At 45.6% G+C, this 21,702-nt stretch overlaps 1 protein-coding gene across 7 annotated transcripts in view; it reads right to left on the reverse strand.

Moving 5' to 3' along the window:
- C26H10orf90 (chromosome 26 C10orf90 homolog) overlaps positions 1 to 21,702 on the reverse strand; it is a 393,139-nt gene that overhangs the window by 231,996 nt on the left and 139,441 nt on the right. Inside the window, exon 1 of one of the 7 annotated variants that reach the window (XM_005225870.5) lies at positions 14,575 to 15,298. The exons of 4 other annotated variants lie outside the window; for them this stretch is intronic. In XM_005225870.5, the coding sequence (XP_005225927.2) occupies positions 14,575 to 14,814 (240 nt within the window). In that variant the 5' untranslated portion in view covers positions 14,815 to 15,298. Of the gene's footprint in view, positions 1 to 14,574; positions 15,299 to 21,702 lie in introns of those variants that run through there. 2 more of the 7 variants (XM_015460793.3, XM_005225868.5) reach the window with 2 other exon arrangements.

Here is a 21,702-nt window from a genome sequence, read left to right on the forward strand (position 1 = left end):
TAAATCATACTTTCCTGCTTCTTTGAATATATAGAAAGCTTTATCTGGATGCCAGATATTTTTAGTTTTTTATTATGACTTGATGGATTTTGTTGTAATCTTTTAAAGAGTGTTGAACTGTGTTCTGGCAGGCAGTTAAACAACTTGTGAAACAGCTTGGTTCTTTTAAGACTATTTTAAGTGGTTACAGGATGGACCTGGAATGGGGCTTCCCAGGTGGCACTAGTGGTAAAGGAACCTGCCTGACAAGGCAGGAGATGTAAGAGGTGTGGATTCCACCCCTAGGTCAGAAAGGTCCCCTGGAGGAGGGCATGGCAACGCACTCCAGTATTCTTGCCTGGAGAATTCCATGGACAGAGGAGCCTGAAGGGCTACAGTCCATGGGGCCGCAAAGAGATGGACACAACTGAAGTGACTGAGTACACACGGACTTAGAAATAGCCTTTCCTTTGGGGCTGGTTAAGCGGACTTCCAAGGCAGGGCCCTTACTGAAGCTCCACTGAGCTTGCCATCCGTTCAGGGAGGTCTCTGCATTCTGGATGGTTGGGAATGTCCACGACCCATGGCCCTGAGTGAGCTCTGAGCACTGTTCATCTGATAGCATCCCAGGAGCTTTTCTTCCCTTGCCAGTTGTTCTTTGGCCTTGTGGAATTTCACAGCACAGATTGGTCCTCAGCCACAAACTCAAGGGAACCTGAAGGAAATTTCAGGAGCTCTTTCTCCACCTGGCTCCCCTCTTTCAGCAATTCCAGCAAATTCTAGCTGCAATTCTACAGATGACCGGGTTTTGTTTAGGTTCTGCCTGCCTGTGCCGCTGCTTAGAAATTGCCATCCCATCTGCCTGAAGTGTCTTCCTTTTCTCCATTCTTAGCCCAGATTCTCCTGGTCCCTTTGGGTCACGGGAAACTCGCATTCTTCTGTGAAGAATGTGCCCAAAGCTCTCTTTCCCAGTACGGTCTCGCAGAGTTCTCTGGTCTACGGGCTCGTGTAGACCCTGACTTGGCACCGACGGGCTGCCTCCCTGAGCAGAGGACGAGAAGAGACAGCAGCACTGCCGTCTGGACCTCCGTGTCCCCAGCACCAAGCACAGCTCCTGGCACACACTAGGCCCCGGATACACTTTTTAAAGCAATCCAGCCAAGTATCTCCCCTTTAGTCCATCTGCTCCCCTAGAGAAGGAAGAGGACCAGGGACAAAAAAACAAACAGAGGACACTACGAGCCCACGTGGGACTCACAAACTGCAAGGAGGTGCTTAGTGGAAAAGCCGCAGGAAGAAGAAGAGCTGCCCAAAGCAGGAGGAGAGCTGGGGGCTCTCTAACACCTCCTTCCACCCGATTCGGGCAGAGCCCACTTTCTCCAGGGCCCACTCTGTCGTCCCGGGGGAGTCCCCAGCTATAGCTGTCCCGACAGAGGCTGCTTCCCGCTCCTTACCCCCAACGCCAAGCAAGAAGCACAATGGCAGAGCTGACGTGACTAGAGCCTCCTTCGGCCGCTCCTGTCTCTGGGCATCATTTCCTGGGTCTCGCAGAATTTTCTCTTTGGAAAAACAGGGCTCGTGTGCCTTGCACAGCTGTGGTGGGGATCAATGGGGCAATTCAGAGACCAACCAACACAGTCCCCTTTGTTCCAGCCCCATCTCGGCTCTCCTTGCACGGAGCGGTCCAGACACTCTGCCCTCTGATCGTTTCGCCCCATGCCCTCTCCCCCTTCACTTCAGCTTTCTCAGCACAGGCAATTCACACGGCCTTCTTTGTCACTTTCTCCTTGGCTCATGTGGTTGGAAAATATCAGTCTGAAACTTCCAGATCAAGGCTCCGGACCTGTATCCTAATCACCTGGTTTTCAAGTTTTAAAAAAGAGATTTTTGTACTCAGCCATAAAAAAGATTTAAAAAGCCATTAAAAAAGGATGCAGCAACATGGATGGGCCTAGAGGTTGTCACACGAAGTGACGTAAGTCAGACAAAGACAAACGTCACATGATTTCACTTAATACGCAGAATCAACTTATTTACAAAACAGAGACAGACTTACGGAGTTAGAAAATGAACTTGTGGTTACCAAAGGGGAAGGGCGAAGGGGAGGGACAAACTAGGAGACTGGGATTCATACATACACACCATTGTATGTACAGCAGATAAACAACAAGGACACACTGTATAGGATAGGAATAATGTTCAATGTTTTGTAATAAGGGAAAAGAATCTGCAAAAGAACACATGCGTGTGTGTGTGTGTGTGTGTGTTTATCACTTTGCTGTACAACTGAAGCTAATGCGACATTGTAAATCAACTACGCTTCAATAAAAAAAAGAGAATATGCCACTCCTCTGCTTGAAATTCTCCAATGATTTCCCAATGCACTTAAAATCTAAAAGCTTCAAAATGAAAAAACAAAAGAACCAGAGGTTTCTGCACTCTCCCCTTTCCCAGAGCCTAGGGGTCTATATTCTTAGAAAGGTCTCCCCAGGGCTTATGAAGGACCCTACAGCATGAGGGCCGTTCAGCCCTTTATGAGGTGACAAACCCCATTCAGAGCAGAGCAGAGCAGGTCTTCTAAGGGAGGGTGCATCTTTCATGAGAGATCCCCTGCTATATTTCCTGACCTAACCCTGGCTTCACCAGGCAGGAATCAGATGTGTGTGAACTCACCTTCTCTATCATCTCTTGTCAAAGACGGAACTTGGACCACAGGCCTGGGTGGGCTCTAAGTAGAAACTGTACATGCAGCTCATGGACAACGTGGTGACTAATCCCTGAGTTGTCTGGGGATGGAGAATGCTGAGCCAAGGATACAGAAGGTCATCGGTTCCTGTCACTTGGCACTTTGAGGGTGGGGAAGGAGAGCAGGGATGTTCACCCAATTTAAACAGGATTTCTGGCAAGGGGCAGCATCCTCAAAGTGCTGGTCACAATTAGCCTGGGCCCCAGGGGCCATGTCTTCATGCCATGGCTCTGCTTCAGAGTTGGGGATGATGGAAAAAGACACACTGGAGCGTGAACTCCAGTGACGACTCACCTCAAGGAATGCTGCCTCTGTGCCATGCCCGAGGCTCAGCTTTCTTATAGATTATCTCCCTTAATCCTCCCAGCAGCCCTGTATGTCAGATGCCACCATGCTTCTCATGAACACAGATAAGGAAACTAAGACTCAAAGAGATCAAGAAACTTGCCAAGGTCACTGAGCTAACAAGACCCCAGGAAGATGCCATCCAGTGCCTCCACTCTTAGTCACAGAGCCCACCTTTGACGTACATCTCCTCTGTCTTGTCTTGGCTGAAATGTAGCCATGGTCCTCCTACCCATGCCCAGCTTCCTGATCAGTTCAGTTCAGCCGCTCAGTCATGTCCAACTCTGCGACACCACAGACTGCAGCATGCCAGGCCTCCCTGTCCATCACCAACTCCTGGAGTTCACTCAAACTCATGTCCATTGAGTCGGTGATGCCATCCAACCAGCTCATCCTCTGTTGTCCCCTTCTCCTCCTGCCCCCAATCCCTCCCAGCATCAGAGTCTTTTCCAATGAGTCAACTCTTCACATGAAGTGGACAAAGTATTGGAGTTTCAGCTCTAGCATCAGTCCTTCCAAAGAACACCCAGGGCTGATCTCCTTTAGGATGGCCTGGTTGGATCTCCTTGCAGTCCACGGGACTCTCAAGAGTCTTCTCCAACACCACAGTTCAAAAGCATCAATTTTTCAGTGCTCAGCTTTCTTTATAGTCCAACTCTCAGATCCATACATGACCACAGGAAAAACCATAGCCTTGCCCAGATGGTCCTTTGTTGGCAAAGTAATGTCTCTGCTTTTTAACATGCTATCTAGGTTGGTCATAGCTTTTCTTCCAAGGAGTGTCTTTTAGTTTCATGGCTGAAGTCACCATCTGCAGTGATTTTGGAGCCCAAAAAATAAAGTCTGCCACTGTTTCCACTGTTTCCCCATCTATTTGCCATGAAGTGATGGGACCTGATGTCATGATCTTAGTTTTCTGAATACTGAGCTTTAAGCCAACTTTTTCACTCTCCTCTTTCACTTTCATCAACAGGCTCTTTAGTTCTTCTTCCCTTTCTGCCATAAGGGTGGTGTCGTCTGCATATCTGAGGTTATTGATATTTCTCCCGGCAAGTTGGCCAAAATGACGTCAGATCCATTTCAAGAGGCTCAGCTGTAAATGTTCCAGATCAACCTGTACTTCACCTTTCATAGAATTCACATTGCAGTTAATTTGGAGATGTCGGTCAGCAGGTATGCTTCTTGACATACCAAAACTCATCTCCAACCTCTTACCTCTGTGCCTCTTCAGGACCCCACCCCCTCACGGCCAGCCTCCCATTGGCAAGAGCAGGGAGACGAGGGAAGACAGTGGTCAGTGGAAGCGCTGATTCCCAAGGGTAGTCACTCCATCTTTTGCCTCTTGGATTCCCTCCTGCATCTGGACAGAGGCTACCAACCATTGTAAATGGATGAGTGGCTGAAGCTTCTAGGAAATTCTAGAAGGATTACCAACTACACTCTCAAGTCCTGGGCATGAGGCACAGGATTCCGACCTGTTCACTGGGTAGCAAAGGGAATTGAAATACTTATTGTCCTTTGCAAACTGTCCTTTTTTGAGTCCTGACTCTGGAGGGCTCAGCACCTTTGCTGCAGCCAGAACCACCAACACATCCCAGGAAAGCATCATTCAGAGGCCAAGACTTCAGGAAGAAAAGTGAGACTCAGAAGCCTCTGATCTGGCGAAGTTTCTTCAGCTTGGTTGGGAAACAGGTACATTGTTCTGCACCTTTTGGCAACTGTGAGCAGAAAGGGAATGTTTGTTTCATCTTCTCTTAGGTCTCGATGACTTCTTTATTCCCTGAATAAAGTTCTCTGGAAGCTCAAGCACAGAAAACTTAAGTGTTTTTATTTCACATTACCTAAGGGCTCCTTTCAACAACTGGAAAACTTTCATCAAAGCCCAGAGTGGTGTTTCTCAACTTCCAGTGTGTGTGTGTGTGTGTGTGTGTGTGTGTGTGTGTGTGTGTATGCTCAGTCATGTCAAACTCTTTGTGGCCCCATGAACTGTAGCTCACCTGGCTCCTCTGTCCATGGGATTTTCCAGGCAAGATAACTGGAGTGGGTTGCCATTTCCTTCTCCAGAGGATCTTCCCAACCCAGGGGTTGAGCCCATGTCTCCTGCCCCTCCTGCACTGGCAGGCAATTCTTTACCATTGGGAAGCCCCAGGGACATCACAACCATGTGGGCAGGCACATCTACTACTGACCATGATGGAGCAACCCGACAAAAGCTATGAAGCAACTGTTTCCAGACACTGGACACACAGCGTAGGGCTATAATCCTGGAGGGATGGGGAACCAGACAGGTGAGCCCTACAATTGTCCCCAGAGTGGCATCTTCCAGGCTGTGTATCAGGAAGGGAAACTTGAGAGCCTGGCATCTCACTGAGTGGAGGAGGCAGAGGTGAGGATTCAGAGAGGCTGAGGTAGCCATAATTTGTGCAGTGAAATACCAAAGAACAGCAAGGAAAGAGAGTAACCTGAAAAGGGGCCCACCAGTCTTTGGCTGAATATTGACTTGCACATGGGAAAAGAAACTGTCTGCCAATGGAAGAGACGCAGGAGACGTGAATTCAGTCCCTGTGTCGGGAAAATCTCCTGGAGAAGGAAAAGGCAACCCGCTCCAATATTTCTGCCTGAAGAATCCCATGGACAGAGGAGCCTGCAGGGCTCCAGTCCCTGGGGTCACAAGGGTCTGACACACCTTAGCAACTGAGCACGCAAGCACACACACAGGGAGAACGACCTGAACGCAGGAAAAGAACTACTGGACAGAAGCCTGCCAGACGCGTCCAGGGGCTCACTCAGAGCTGGAGACAGTTTGTGTGCCCACTGGCCCTGGTAGTGAGATATCACAAACACGGGGCGTTAAGTGGTGTTGAGAACTGTGGTGCTGAGCTGTGGGAGTGGAGAAGACGCTTGAGAGCCCCTTGGACTGCAAGGAGATCCAACCAGTCCATCCCAAAGAAAATCCACCCTGAATATTCATTGGAAGAACTGATGCAGAAGCTGAAGCTCTAATACTTTGGCCCCAAGATGCAAAGAACTGACTCATTGGTAAAGACCCTGATGCTGGGAAAGATTGAAGGCAGGAAAAGAAGGGGACGACAGAGGATGAGATGGTTGGATGGCATCACAGACTGGATGGACATGAGTTTGAGCAGGCTCTGGGAATTGGTGATTGACAGGGAAGCCTGACATGCTGCAGTCCATGGGAACGTAAAGTCAGACACAACTGAGCAACTGAACTGAACTCACAAACAGCAGGCCTTAATAGTGGGGCTGAACTATGGAAAACAGTATGGAGGTTCCTCAAAAAAACTAAAAATAGAGTTGCCGTATGATCCAGCAATTCTACTTCTGGGCATTTATTTTACTTCATTCGCTCAGTCATGTCTAACTCTTTGCAACCCCATGGACTGCAGCACACCAGACTTCCCAGTCCATCACCAAATCCCAGAGCCCACTCAAACTCATGTTCATGAAGTCAGTGATGCCATCCAATCATCTCATCCTCTGTCATCCCCATCTTTCCAAGCATCTGGGTCTCTTCCAAGGAGTCAGTTCTTCGCATCAGGTGGCCGAAGTATTGGAGCTTCAGCATCAGTCCTTCCAATATATTCATTGGAAGGACTTTAGGATTGACTGGTTGAATCTCCTTGCAGTCCAAGGGACTCTCAAGAGTCTTCTCCAACACCACACTTCAAAAGCATCAATTCTTTAGCACTCAGATTTCATTATGGTCCAATTCTCACATCCATATGTGACTACTGGAAAAACCATAACTTTAATTAGATGACCTTTGTTGATAAAGTAATGTCTCTGCTTTTTAATATGCTGTCTGTGTCATAGCTTTTCTTCCAAGAAGCAAGCATCTTTTAATTTCACGGCTGCAGTCACCATCTGCAGTGATGTTGGAGCCCAAGAAAATAAAGTCTCTCACTGTTTCCATTGTTTTCTCATCTATTTGCCACAAAGTAATGGAGCCGGATGCCATGATCTTCATGTTTTGAATGTTGAGCTTTAAGCCAACTTTTTCACTCTCCTCTTTCACCTCCATCAAGAGGCTCTTTAGTTCCTCTTCACTTTACTCCATAAGGGTGGTGTCATCTGCATATCTGAGGTTATTGATATTTCTCCTGGCATTTCTCCTGATATTTTTCCAGTCTGTGCTTCATCCAGCCAGGCATTTAGCCTGATGTACTCTGTATATAAGTTAAATAAGCAAAGTGACAATATACAATATACAGTCAATTTGGAACCAGTCTGTTGTTTCATGTCTGGTTCTAACTGTTGCTTCTTGACCTGCATACAGGTTTCTCAGGAGGCAGATAAGGTGGTCTGGTATTCCCATCTCTTGAAGAATTTTTCACAGTTTGTTGTGAGCCACACAGTCAAAGGCTTTAGTGTAGTCAATAAAGCAGAGTAGATGTTTTTCTGGAATTCTCTTGCTTTTTCTATGATCCAACAGATGTTGGCAACTTGATCTCTGATTCCTCTGCCTTTTCTAAATCCAGCTTGAGCATCTAGAAGTTCTCAGTTCATAAACTATTGAAGCTTAGTGTGGAGAATTTTGAGCACTACTTTGCCAGCATGTGCAATGAGCGCAATTGTGTAGTAGTTTGAACATTCTTTGGCATTGCCTTTCTTTGGGATTGGAATGAAAACTGACCTTTTCCTGTCCTGTGGCTGCTGGGAGCCAGCATGAGGAACTCCACCCGTGACAAAGGTCATGAGGAAGGAGGCTCGGCATACGCAAAGGCAGGATCGAGCCTCAGGAGTCCCCCTGGAAATTCTCCAGTATCTACCCCCAAAACCAGAGTCTGCCTACTTTACTGCTTTGTGCTCTCACCTACACCTCTGACTTTATGGGGGGGCTGTCCCCCACCATCTCTCTCTGAAAAAGAGTTAACTTACAGCTCCAGTTAATAAAGTTCCTGGGCGTGACAAGAGTGTTTTGGTTCACAACCGTGAGAGGCATGAGATGTTCTAAACTGCCTAAATACAGATTCCTTTGAGCAGTTAAAAGACTGATTAGAAATTGTATTGGTGAAGGGCTTTTCACTTGTTGGGCCAATGTTTGCTGCTAAGTTTCCATATCCCTTACCTACTGTGTCCCTGGCAGTGTACTGATTATATAATTGGTGTATAGGAATGTAAGTAGTAGCTTTAATGTTTGTAACCTTGGACCCTTGAGTTAATTCTTTTTCTTGTTATAGCCCTCCACACCTTTGCCCTATAGGAATGCAGCCTTATCTAATGCTTTCGGAGGGTGGTGCCTGACTTTAGAATAATCACCTTTAGAGAAAAGTAAGTTTTCTGAAAAAAGGATCTTAAAATGTTGACAGGCCCCCTGGCCAGAAGATGATGTAAATCACCTAAACTTTTGCATATGATAAGTTTGCAGGAAGAAAGCCTGGCTTACTGCTGACTCTACCCCTTCCCCCATTATCCCCTATGCACAACTTAAGGTATAAATACTACTTTGGAAAAAAATGTGCAGGACTTGTTCACCAAAGCTTGGTCTCCCCATGTCGTTCTTTCTCTCACCTTCTGGCTGAATTTTCATCTGGGGCATGGAGGCTCGTCAAGCCTACTAACTACGCCTGGGCTTCTAAGATCTGACCGGGGAGGCCTTAGTGTCTCCTCTCCTTCGGGAGAATGGGAGGACGCCTGTGGCCTACGTAGGTGATGCAAATTCCTTATTTTGGAATTTTATTAGCTTTCCACGTAAGCCAAGTTATTCAGCCTCTTTTCTCCACTGAATTTCTTCACTGAGCTACCCTTATTTCACCACTTTTTATATCCTTAATTAACGTTTAATTAAGCAATTGTTTCCTGATCCTCGCCGATGCCGTCCCCGCTTTGAATTCCCTGGATCCACCTGGGCTGGACCCCGGCATGTGGCCACTTGTGAGTTTTCCAAATTTGCTGGCATACTAACTGCAGCCCTTTAACATCATCATCTTTTAGGATTTGAAATAACTCAGCTGGAATTCTATCACCTCCACTAGGTTTGTTCATAGTGATGCTTCCTAAGGTCCACTTGACTTCACATTATCCAGACAATACTATAATTAAAAAAGATACGCACCCCTATGTTCATAGTAGCTCTATGTACAACAGTCAAGACATGGAAGCAACCTAAGTGTCCACTGATCGGGGACTGGATAAAGAAGATGTGGCACAAATAACAATGGAATAATATTCATGCATAAAAAGAGTGAAAATAATGGCATTTGCAGCCACATGGATGGATCTAGATTATTATACTAAGTGAAGTCACACAGAGAATAACAAATATCACATGATACAGCTTATAAATGGGATCTGAAATATGATACAACTGAACTTATCTGTAAAACAGAAACAGATTCAGGAACCTAGAGAACGGACTTGTGACTGCCAAGGCGGAGGGGTGGTGGTACAGGGTGAACTGGCAGTTTGGAATTAGCAGATGCAAACGATTATATACAGGATGGATAAACAATAGATCCTACCGTATAGCACAGGGAGCTACATTCAACAGCTTGTGATAAACCACAGTGGAAATAAACATGAAAAAGAATATTATATATCAGATCAGATCAGATCAGTCACTCAGTCGTGTCCGACTCTTTGCAACCCCATGAATCGCAGCACGCCAGGCCTCCCTGTCCATCACCAACTCCCGGAGTTCACTCAGACTCACGTCCATCGAGTCAGTGATCCCATCCAGCCATCTCATCCTCTGTCGTCCCCTTCTCCTCCTGCCCCCAATCCCTCCCAGCATCAGAGTCTTTTCCAATGAGTCAACTCTTCACATGAGGTGGACAAAGTACTGGAGTTTCAGCTTTAGCATCATTCCTTCCAAAGAAATCCCAGGGCTCATCTCCTTCAGAATGGACTGGTTGGATCTCCTTGCAGTCCAAGGGACTCTCAAGAGTCTTCTCCAACACCACAATTCAAAAGCATCAATTCTTCAGTGCTCAGCCTTCTTCACAGTCCAACTCTCACATCCATACATGACCACAGGAAAAACCATAGCCTCGACTAGACGGACCTTTGTTGGCAAAGTAATGTCTCTGCTTTTGAATATGCTATCTAGGTTGGTCATAACTTTCCTTCCAAGAAGTAAGTGTCTTTTAATTTCATGGCTGCAGTCACCATCTGCAGTGATTTTGGAACCCAGAAAAATAAAGTCTGACACTGTTTCCACTGTTTCCCCATCTATTTATTTGATCTAAGTATAGTTGATTTACAATGCTGTTTTAATTTTTGCTGTACAAAAAGGTGATTGAGTTATACATATATATAAATTTTTAATAAATAGTGGGGCTGAATTAGCCCAAGACCAGGGTTTCTCAGCGTCCACACTGAGGACGTTTCAGGATGAGCAGCTCATTGTTCTGGGGTCAGGGACTGTCTTGGGAACTACAGGATATTTAACAGCATCCTGGCCTCTACCCAGCGGGTACCAGGAACATCTTTCCTGCATCATGAAAACCAGAAATGTCTGAATGTCTGCAGGCATCACCAAATATCCTCTGGAGAGTAAAACCATCCATGATTGAGAAGAATTCCTTTGACTAAAGTCTGCCAAAAAGTAAGGCTCAAAAGGATCAAAGTGTTTTCAAGTAACCTCACGTCAGAATCAAGTTTACTGCTCTTTGAAGGAATACAGCAAATTTGACAAACACACACAGCAAACTCGGGTCACAGGGGCCTTGGCTGGGTCATAGGCATGTGTAGCTTTTAAAGTTCACCAAGAGAAAACAATCCAATTATCCACCGACAGATAAACAGATAAAGAGAATGTAATACATACATGCGTATATTTGTGCTAAATCACTTCAATCCTGTTTGACTCTTTGTGACCTTGTGGACTGTAGTCCACCAGGCTCCTCTGTCCATGGGGATTCTCCAGGCAAGAATACTGGGGTGGGTTGCCATGCTCTCCTGCAGGGAACCTTCCTGACCCAGGGATTGAACCTGTATCTCTATGTCTTCTGCATTGGCAGGCAGGTTCTTTACCACTAGCATCACCTGGGAAGCCCCAGTACATACATACCAGAATATTGTTCAGCCTTAAAAAAAGAAGAAAACTCTACCATTTGTGACAACACGAATAAAATTAGAAGACATTGTGTGAAGTGAAATAAACCAGTCACAGAAGGGCAAATGGCATGGTTTGCCCTGCAGTATTCCATTTATATGAAGTATCCAAACCAGGCAAATTCGTGGAAACAGAAAATAAAACAGTGGTTGCCAGGACCTAGGGGAGGGGGAATGTGGAATGCTACTCATAAAACATAAAACTTCAGTTACACAAAATGAATAAGTTCTAGCACTTTCCTATATGACACAATGCCTATGCTTAATAATATGACACTGTTACTTCAACATATGTTAAGGAGATAGATATTATACTTTTACCGCCAAAATACAAACAGAAAAAGCAACACAAAAAACATAAGGAAATCTTTAGTAGTGATGGGTGTGTTTAGCACCTTGGTTGCAGTGATCGTATCATGGATGTGTGTATATGTCTAAGCTCGTCAAAGTGTAGTTAAATATGTGCAAAAAGTCAGTAAATTAAAAAAAAATGATGAAATTTTGCCACGATGCTTATATTCAGTTGGAATTGAGCGCCGAAGCCCCCATTCCCTTCCCCCCAAAAAGGAAGATTAGGAAGAAGAGGCGGAAATGCCAAAGGTTTGAGGAAATGTTGAGAAGCATGGCCAGATGGTGACCACCAAACACAGAAACTCTCCCTGGTCCATCTAATGATTAAATGCAGCAGAAACTGTCACCTACAAGAAGACAGATGGCCAAAACGTGGCTGGCATGGCCTGGCCTGTGCCCATCATTAGAAAGCCTTCAAGCATCAACAGATGCCACGTCACATTCCGACACTGGGAGACATGAGCACATCTCTGGATTCTACGTGGCTTCCCTTCCTGGATCAGGGAAACCATGCACACAGCACTTCATAGAAAATCTTGGAAGGTGGCCACGCTTGCCATGTTGACAGCAACCAGAACTCAAATGCACATCCACCTCCTTGCCCGGTTACAGTTATTCTGATGTCCAAAATTTATCAAGTATGTTTGCAGAAGGACAAAGGTCCTGAGCATACTGTGCTTTTTTAATAGTTTGGGGCATTGTTGGAGTCAGCAGGGATCGCGGCTTTACAAACGTGAAGACCAGGGTCTTCAGCCTGCTCACCACCATCTGCCTCCAATCCTCTCTGCCTTTCAGCACAACACATCTGCTTGCTGTTCCTATTTAAAGGTAGCTTCAGACAGGGATTGAGTATGGCTGGACCATCCTGGGGTCAGAGTTAAGCTGGGTCACTGCCTCTCAGATGAGAGGCAGTATCTCCAAGTGTTAACACATCTCAGAACCAAGGTGATAGTTTTAGAAAAATGCCAGCCTTAGACCTTAAACTCAGCTCAAATAAATCTGTAGGTCCTCCTGGGAAGGACCTGAAATCCAGAAGGTTTTTATAGAAGCAAAATACCCCAAACTCACTTTTCCTGGCAAGGCAGCCAGTTTCTTTAATCCAGCACCTTTGTGCATTGAGAGTTCATCCCACTGACCAGGCTCATTTTTCACCCCATCAGGTACTTTATGGTTAAAGCCCTGGCAGGTTAACCAACGGCCTTGGAGCCTTTGAGAGAGAAGGGGTCACTGGGCCAAGTCTAACAGAACCCAGAGGCTGTTAATTGGGCTCTCATCAGTTCAGCTTGAGAAGTGAGCCAGGAAGTTGCCTTCTTGCTGGGTTTCCTAACCTAAATGGTGCTGCCGTTCCCCAGTGGGAGTAACAGGAAGAACAGTTCAATGGATGTGGAATATTTTAAGCTGAAATGTTTGCTAGTGAAAGAACAGAGCTTGGAATTCAGGGGGATCAGAGGCTCAGCTCCTGTCTGAGGGTTCAAACTTGGCCTGCGCTGGAGCGGAAGAAGCAGGCCCTGCCTGGCCACCTTTCACATCACAGACGTGGTGAAGAGAGTTCAGTTGACCTGATTGCCGTGGGTCTCAGACTCACTTTAACATAAGACTTGAGACTCCAGGTTACTCTCAAGCAGCAGGCACACAATTGTTGGCTGTATTTGGAAATGGGGATTGGAGCAGAGTTGAATCACGCAAACCTGCTGTAACTGCGGCTGCCAGTACAATAGATGTTTTTTACAGTCTCCTACAAAGATGCAGTTTTCCACACTGTTACCTTCAGTGTTGCTAAAGGAATAAACAAAGTCTTATACATACAAAAAAAAATTGAGGACACAGGAGCTGCTCTTTGCCCTTGAGGGTTTAAAATGGACCCATGAACACTTTTTAAAAATGCAAGCTGATATAATTCAACAAGTTTTTCTCTCTCTCTGGAGGACTGAAAAATAACCTCAGCGAAAACTACACAATGATAAAATTCTGTCCCCATCTGATTAATTCTTTGTGAATAATAACATCTCTGGTTTCCTTCAATTATATTCTAATTGCACACCTTTTTCTCTTGTTGATTGGGCAATGAACTAATGAACAACTATTACTGAATTTAATTAACACCATTATTTCTGTGGCCTTTATATCTCTGTGGTGAACATGGAAATTGACAATCCTGGGGCTGGCACTGGGAGAAGCCAGCCTTGAACCCAGCAGAACAGGTTCTGACATCGCCCTGGAATAAGGAAGCCCAGTGTGGGAAACAAAAGAACTAGGGATTTTGCCAGCATTCATGGGAAGCCTTTCCTAACAACAGCATCAGTATTCAGAAAGGTTACCTCTTCATAAAACATTAGCAATTTGCACGTTACATTTATCAAAAGGGATGGGTAAGTGAGCTATATGGGAATCAATTACAATGTCATTCATAATTTATTCCATGTACAATAAAGACCTGATCAGATTTCGTGTGTGTTTACCTTCTGGAGGATAACTGCTTGTGGCTTATTCTAGTTACAGAATACAAATATGCTTCAGAGTAATGTGTTTATTTAACTGTGACATTCTCAGTCTCCCAAGTTCTCCTTTTTTCTCCCACAAAAAGAGGTCCCTGTTTAAAAATAACATCTCACTATCAAAAAATAAAAGCCCATTCTTACTGGTGTAACTTAAATCATTCTATGTTAACTTGATCAAAGCACGGCATAGATAATCTCCTGCAAAATGCATCAGGAAACAAATGGGAATTTGTTTTTAAAGACAGATGATTGCAAACACACAGAGCTAAGAAAATTTAACCCCCAGAAATATACTGCAGTTTCTAAATGTGGATACAAATTATCCAGCTCTTTAGAGCACTATTAAATGTTTGTAAGGGCAGACGTGTGTCATGTGTAAATTTCAGTTATCCAATTCCACCCCCCCCTCATATTTCAAAAACTGAAATAAATTAAGAGATGAGAAAGTCTTTTCCAAATCCTTTGAGAAAAACTAAACCGATGATTAATTTATCAGACCAGATAGAACATCTGAGCTGTCTGTTTGAAGAGTAGCACTCCATTTCTCGGAATGAGGTGTGCGCCCCAATTCAGCCTTACCTCATATCTGCTGGCTGTCTGCTCAGCTGTCTTCAGGCCTTGATACATATGGATGATACAAACTTTGGCTCTTCTCTGGGAGGGAAACCAGTTTCTCTTCACAAAATCCATGACCATCACATGGTTTTTCAACTCTGTACTAAACGTTTTGATCTGAAAAGTCGGGTAGACGACTGTGTCCGTGTGGCGGGCCACATACCCTTTCTGATGAGTTTTTGTAGGAATTCCAGACTGCTGCATGATACGTGGAATCCTGTGACTTCAGCGAGCGAGCCTGGCAAACACAATTTTCTTTGTTTCATCCAGGTATCGAGTGCAGCAGGAGGCACTTGGAAAGTGCCTGAGCTCAGACCTCTCCCGGAGTTTTCCAGTTCCAGACTGCGTTGTTTGCCAACCCCAGCCATAAAGCACGTAGGGTCTGCACGTGGGCACCTTGAGGGTGACCTTTATGTGCCATGAAAATACTCCTTCTTGACGCTGTCCACCCGCCTCCAGCACTTCCACCTGTGTTCTCGGGTCACTCAGTCTCCTCTGATTTCAAAGACACACTTCTTTTTCCCACTGCACTCAAGTTCTGAACATAGAATCCATCTGGTTGCAGCAAGATCCAATATATGTTTTCAGTCTCCAGTCCCTCGATCCAAATAAATTATTTACGGGGCACTGTACAAAGGAACCAGGAGGGATAATTGCCGATTTTCAGAATTCCTGCTTTTTCTTGCCAGGACTGAGAGGAACAAGAACAGACTCCTACTGACACAAAGGGTGACCTCAGCCTTGGAGAAGATAAGAAACGCATTCAAGTGAAAAAGAGAAGTCAGCACAGAGGCAGCGAAGGCTAAAGCGGGCATCAGAGACTCGGAGCTCGGGTAGGACCCCCTGGGAGCCACTCGGGGGGGATGTCCTGGCTTAGCTGAGGGCTCCAGTTCCCGCACAACCCTGGGAATTCTCTCACTACCAGAGCCTCATTTTCCCCATGAGGAAACTTGAAATAATAAGCCTTGCCCTTCACAGGTTGTTGGGAGGATCTGGTTAGCAAAATGGTGAGACAGTAACTTCCAGTAGAGTCACATAAGGCAACACTTCCAAAGAATAGTTAAATGTTTTCTGCCCAAACTGTGTCGCACACAGTTCTTCCCATAAGGAAGAACAAATCTGCCTCTGTATCAGATCTGTTTCTGTTACTTTCACCTTTGCATCTGTTGCTTTGGCTGCAAGTTAAGAACTGGTTGCCTAGAGCCTGAAACTGAGAGAAGGGCCCATTCCCAAGGCTCTGACCTTCAAGGGTATAACCCCTTTCCATTCGCACAGAGATAAAAAGTTGCATAAGAGAATAGCGTTTGCCTTATTAGAGGTTTATAGTAACATTGTCACCTCCCTGGACAGTTGTGAGAACAAAGACTCTGGCTCCAGAGAGGTTCCGGCAACCAACCACTTTCCCTCCCTTTTAAGAAAGAAACCCGAATTCTAGCTTGGGGAAGGTGGTCCTTGGGATACTAGTTACCATCTTCTCTGCCTGTTGGTTCATATTAGAAAATTATACTTTCTCCAATTGAAATAAATAAATTAATTAAAAAAAAAAAGAAAATTATACTTTCTCTTAGTATCCTTGCATTACTTGTTGAAGCAGTCCAAGCACCGGTTGGAAAAGAATTTCCAAATGCAGAGTACTGCAGAAAGGAGTGTTGAAAGAACAAAGAGTAGAGATAAAGTGGGCACTGCAAACGTGGTGGGCCGACAACTCCTAACAGACTAGGGAAAGTTGACAGTTTTCGTGAGTTAGTAGCCAATTTTTATAGCCTCAAGACAAAGAAAATTCCTGCTGGAAGACAGGCCTTAGGTGATTGGTTAGGGTGCTATTGAGTGAGTACTGTAGCACGTATCTTTGCCTAGTTTGGGTTCAGGAAGCCTGTTAGTGATGATCAGGGGCTTTGGGCAACGGACAAAGGGGCTCAATTAGCTTTGGAGGTGACCTTGGTTCTGGGCTCCACTCTGTGGCCTTGGGGCAGGACTCAACACCACTTTCTGCTTTTTGTTTAGTTTCTATGTTGTGTTCAACTCTGTGCGACCCCATGGATGGTAGCCCGCCAGACTCCTCTGTCCATGCGATTCTCCAGGCAAGAATACTGGAGTGGGTTGCCATTCCCTTCTCCAGAGGATCTTCCGGACCCAGGGATTGAACCTGCATCTCCTGCATTGGCAGGCAGATTCTTTACCACTGTGCCGCCAGGGAAGCCCACTTTCTCCTTTAGGTTTAAACTGTTTGAGTTTGTATCAGTTGCAACCAACAGAGTTTGGGCTGGTCCTTGAATACGCATTATGTTATTAAACAAACACACATGACATGCTTCTTCATGCCGGGGGCTGTACAGGCGGCAGAGACTCAAAGATGAGAGGACACCGCTTCCAGAGCTCACCGCCCTGCAGTGGGACGGTCGCCAGGTGAGCGGGTCCCCGCAGCACGGGGAGTGCTTCCAGTGAGGAGGTCTGCACTGGCTGCTGGCGACCCTAAACCCTCGAGGAAGGAGGGTATGGCCGTCTTGAAGAGGCCCGCTGGGCTGCTGAACCTCCAAGGCCGGCCTTGCAAGGACAAAATCAACCGCAGGCCTTCACTTTTCACTTTCCGTGCACACATTTTGCCATAAAACGTCACAGCCACGAATGGGAAAGCATTAACTGCAAATAATCATCGCTCTTTCTGGAAGACGACTACCTGAACTTTTGCTAATGTTTTTTTTTTCTTCTTAAACCAACTAACTCAGTCGTCTATAAAAGCTAGGTCTCTGACCTTATTAATGTCCTGCAGTAGATCCTACTTCGTTTCCCCAAATTGGTCCCTGGGGCTACCAACTAAAAAGCTGTACCATTGTTAGCAGTTGCAATCCAACGACACCAAATCAACACAAATAAGCCTTGAATGCATTTAGTGTTGAAATACATGTGGAGTTAATGTTTCTCCCTTGCCCCTGATACAACATGTAGGATTCTATAAGATGAACAGTGAAGTATTTAAATAATGAATTATTCAGAAAGAAAAGGAACTTCAGATACCTGGTGCCAGGAATTTATGCCTATGAATTCTTAATCTGTTCTCCAGTGGGATTAGCATTTACGACTATAAAAGATGTCCTAATTATGCAGTTTCAGAGCTGATTTTCTGCAGGGCCTGTGCAGATCTAAAAGCATTAGGCAACAATAAAAACAGATGACTATGAAATTCTGAATTCATAATTTGATTCCTCTCTCGGGGGAAATGACATTTTTATTTATGGGTGCTTCACTCATCAGGTGAGAGCTGAAGTCTTCTCTCAGAGGCAAAGGGCTTACTGTGAGCGCATCTAAACCGTCATCCTTTTCTAACAGATGAGTGAAATTCACAGGACTTTTGGGCTTGGGAATGATGCGCTGTCTTTCTCCTGCTCTTAATCCCCACCCACAGGGGTTCTAAAATAAAACAAAGCAAAATCAAATAAAACAAAAGGACTGAGAATAATACAACTGATTATGGGGTCCAGCACCTTTTAACCAGGGTAGGAAGAGAATGCAATTTCCCTGATGAACCTCAATCTCTTGTAAATTATTCAGCTGTGCTGGGTTTTAGCATCAATGCATGGGCTTCCCTGGTGGCTCAGAAGGTAAAGCATCCACCTGTAATGTGGGAGACCATGATTCAATCCCTGAGTTGGGAAGACCCCCTGGAGATAGGCATGGCAACCCACTCCAGTATTCTTGCCTGGAGAATTCCATGGACAGAGGAATCTGGCGGGCTACACTCCATGGAGTTGCAAAGAGTAGGACATGTCTCAGTGACTAACAGTTTACTTACTTTATTTATACGGAAAAGGGGTGACCCTTCCAGTAGTCAGTTATAGATCAGAGTAGTTATTTGTTCAGTGGATGAATTAAATGAAAATGTATCAACTATCTTTTCCTGTAGGGTATACTTTTTCTCCCACAGCTAGGCTTGCATGCACAAAGGTCAACCAAGGGCCTTCACTTTTCACTTTCCATGCGTACATTCTGTCATAAAGCATCACAGCCAAGAACAAGGAAGCATTAACAGAAACCACTGTATTCACTACAAATAACCATCATTCTTTCTGGAAAAGTACTACCTGAATCTTTTGCTGTTTTCTTCTTAAACCAAGTAAGTCAGTCATCTACTAAAGTGAGATGTCTGACCTTATTAATGTCCCACATAAGATTCTGTTTAATTTCCCCAAATTGGTCCCTGGGGTAACTAACTAAAATTGTACATTTTTTCTCTTCTGTAAATTAAAAAAAAATTTTTTTTTCTTCTTCACTACACTGTGTTTGGAAACTACAATAATTTGATATTTCTCCTAAACTTTCAAGGGGAAGTGGCAAAACCAGGGAGAAACCTGGATCAGTCACATGAACTGTGGAGTCTTATACCAAGGTCACAGGACAAAAATCTCTGGAACTGACCCAGCCCCATAGCAACTGTTGCCATGAGCCTCTGGATATAAACTGGCCAGTTCCCTGACCCCATAGGTAAATATCCACCATATTATCCGCCCTATAGCATCTTAACCAGTCACCTAATGCCACCATTCCAGTAGAAATTTTCTCTGTCTTGAGATTATAAAAATTCGCTACTACCCCACTCCAGTACTCTTGCCTGGAAAATCCCATGGACGAGGACCCCGGTAGGCTGCAGTCCATGGGGTCACTAAGAGTCAGGCACAATGGAGCGACTTCACTTTCACTTTTCACTTGCATGCATTGGAGAAGGAAATGGCAACCCACTCCAGTGTTCTTGCCTGGAGAATCCCAGGGACGGGGGAGCCTCGTGGGCTGCCGTCTATGGGATCGCACAGAGTCAGACACGACTGAAGCGACTTAGCAGCAAGCAGCAGCCTGCGAAAGGGATCAGCTCTCCCTGGAGCCAGCCCACAGTCCTAACAGCATCTCCCACTTTAAAAAACTCTATTCTCATCTCATTCTGCCCCGTGTCTGGAAGTTCTTTTCCAACCCGCACACAGACCATGACTTGAACCATGGCTTGAAGCCATATTCATCTACAAGATTCGTTTTCTCTCCCTTTGCAAGTCTTCAATAATCATTTAGTTTGCACCTGCTGGGTGTTCCGCTCTGGGCCAATTAAACATTCACAGCCACTTCCAATGATGCTAAAAACCGAACCAACCCATGTTGAGCTAAAGACCACACAGCCCTCCTTCAAACCCATTGGGAGGAGTGAGTCATTTGAAGACAAGCAGTATCTTCATATTTTCTCTTCAATGTCTGAGTAGATTTTGAATAAAGAAAACCAATGACTTTGTTAGAAACTATGCTTGATTTTTAAGTACATATTTCAGTAAGTATGAAAGGGTGGTGAAGACTGTGGTTGAAATTTTGAGGAAATATAAAAGTCAATTTGCTGTCTACATCCTTGGTCAATTCCATCCAAAAGGAAAACTATGTTGTCAGCCGCTTGTCACTGCTCTCCCATGAGAAGCAGTTGCCAGGCTGGGCTGTGGGCAACGAAGCAGGTGGGGTGGGGGGTACTATGGCCATTTCCCCAAGGGGACACACCCCTCTGTCCATATTTCCTTCCCACAAATATTGGCTGTCACTCTTGGCCATGTTTCCTTTCTTGTATGAATTAATGAGCGTGTTGGACAAATTTGTGAAATCCAGTATTTATCAGGAAAATACCAAAGTCCCAGGGGAAACCACAGGCCTAGCACCAGCCAATAGCATGACCACTGCCAACCTCCGGGGCTCCCAAGCCAGACCCTCCCTCCCATGGGGGCAGCAGGTAGGCAGCTGCTTGGAGGGCACCCAGACCCTCACCCTCAGTGCACCTATGTGGACGAGGTCCCACCCCAGGCCACAGCTGACACTTACTGAAAGAAAATGGCCCTCTGCACGCACCCACTGGCAATCAGGCTCCTGTCCTGTGCCAGGAAGTCCTGCGCTGGCCAGAGGCTGGGCTTTCCTCAAGCTCCAGAGGATGCCCTTACTACCAAGGTGGTAACTCCGAGATTCTCTCAGACTTTAGGGAGGAAACATGTATTGTAGCAGGACCCCATGGGGCCTTGGGGGCATGGGTCAGGTTTGGGGATGGAGAAAGACCACCCTCCCAACCCTCTGAAATATTAATACCTAGATAACAGGATTTGATGCGCCTTTCCTGAGTTGTTTTGCAGATGAAGACGACCTCCCCCTCTCCAACAAACGGAAGATGTCAACTACTTGACCACCAAGAGCACACAGCCCCAGGCCTGTGCCCTGGAGCCTAAGGACTGATAATGTTCACCCCTGAGACACCACTCTGCTACCTCACCATCAGCCAATCAGAGATCTGCTACCTCAGTTCCATTCAGTTGCTCACTCGTGTCCGACTCTTTGCAACCCCATGGACTACAGCACTCCAGGCCTCCTTGTCCATCACCAACCCCTGGAGTTCACTCAAACTCATGTCCATTGAGTAGATGATGCCATCCAACCATCTCATCCTCTCTCATCCCCTTCTCCTCCCACCTTCAATCTTTCCCAGCATCAGGGTCTTTTCAAGTGAGTCAGTTCTTCACATCAGGCGGCCAACGTATTGGAGTTTCAGCTTCAGCATCAGTCCTTTCAATGAATATTCAGGACTGATCTCCTTTAGGATGGACTGGTTGGATCTTCATGTAGTCCAAGGGCCTCTCAAGAGTCTTCTCCAGCACCACAGTTCAAAGGCATCAATTCTTTGGCACTCAGCTTTCTTTATGGTCCAACTCTCACATCCATACATGACTGCTACCTCACCATCAGCCAATCAGAGATCTGCTACCTCTCCATCAGCCAATCAGAGAATTGTGCACAGTCTGATCACAAACTCTGTGACCCGCATCCCTCACCCGGCTTTTAAAGGTGCTTTGCTGAAACCCTTTGGGGAGCTCAGAGGTTCTTAGGGTAGAAGCCACCCATCTCCTTGCATGGCCCTGCAATAAACCTTTCTCTGCTCCCAACTCCAGCATTTCACTTTGTCTGGCCTCACTGAGCATCAGGCACGTGAACTTGCATTAACAAGTTGACTAGTTGGGTTATTCTCACACTCTAAGCCCAGCAACAAGTATGTGCATGTTCCTGGTTTCCCAAACACAAAACCATTTCCAT

The sequence above is a fragment of the Bos taurus genome, chromosome 26, assembly GCF_002263795.3.
Source record: "Bos taurus isolate L1 Dominette 01449 registration number 42190680 breed Hereford chromosome 26, ARS-UCD2.0, whole genome shotgun sequence".
In the NCBI taxonomy this organism is placed as follows: Eukaryota; Metazoa; Chordata; class Mammalia; order Artiodactyla; family Bovidae; genus Bos; species Bos taurus.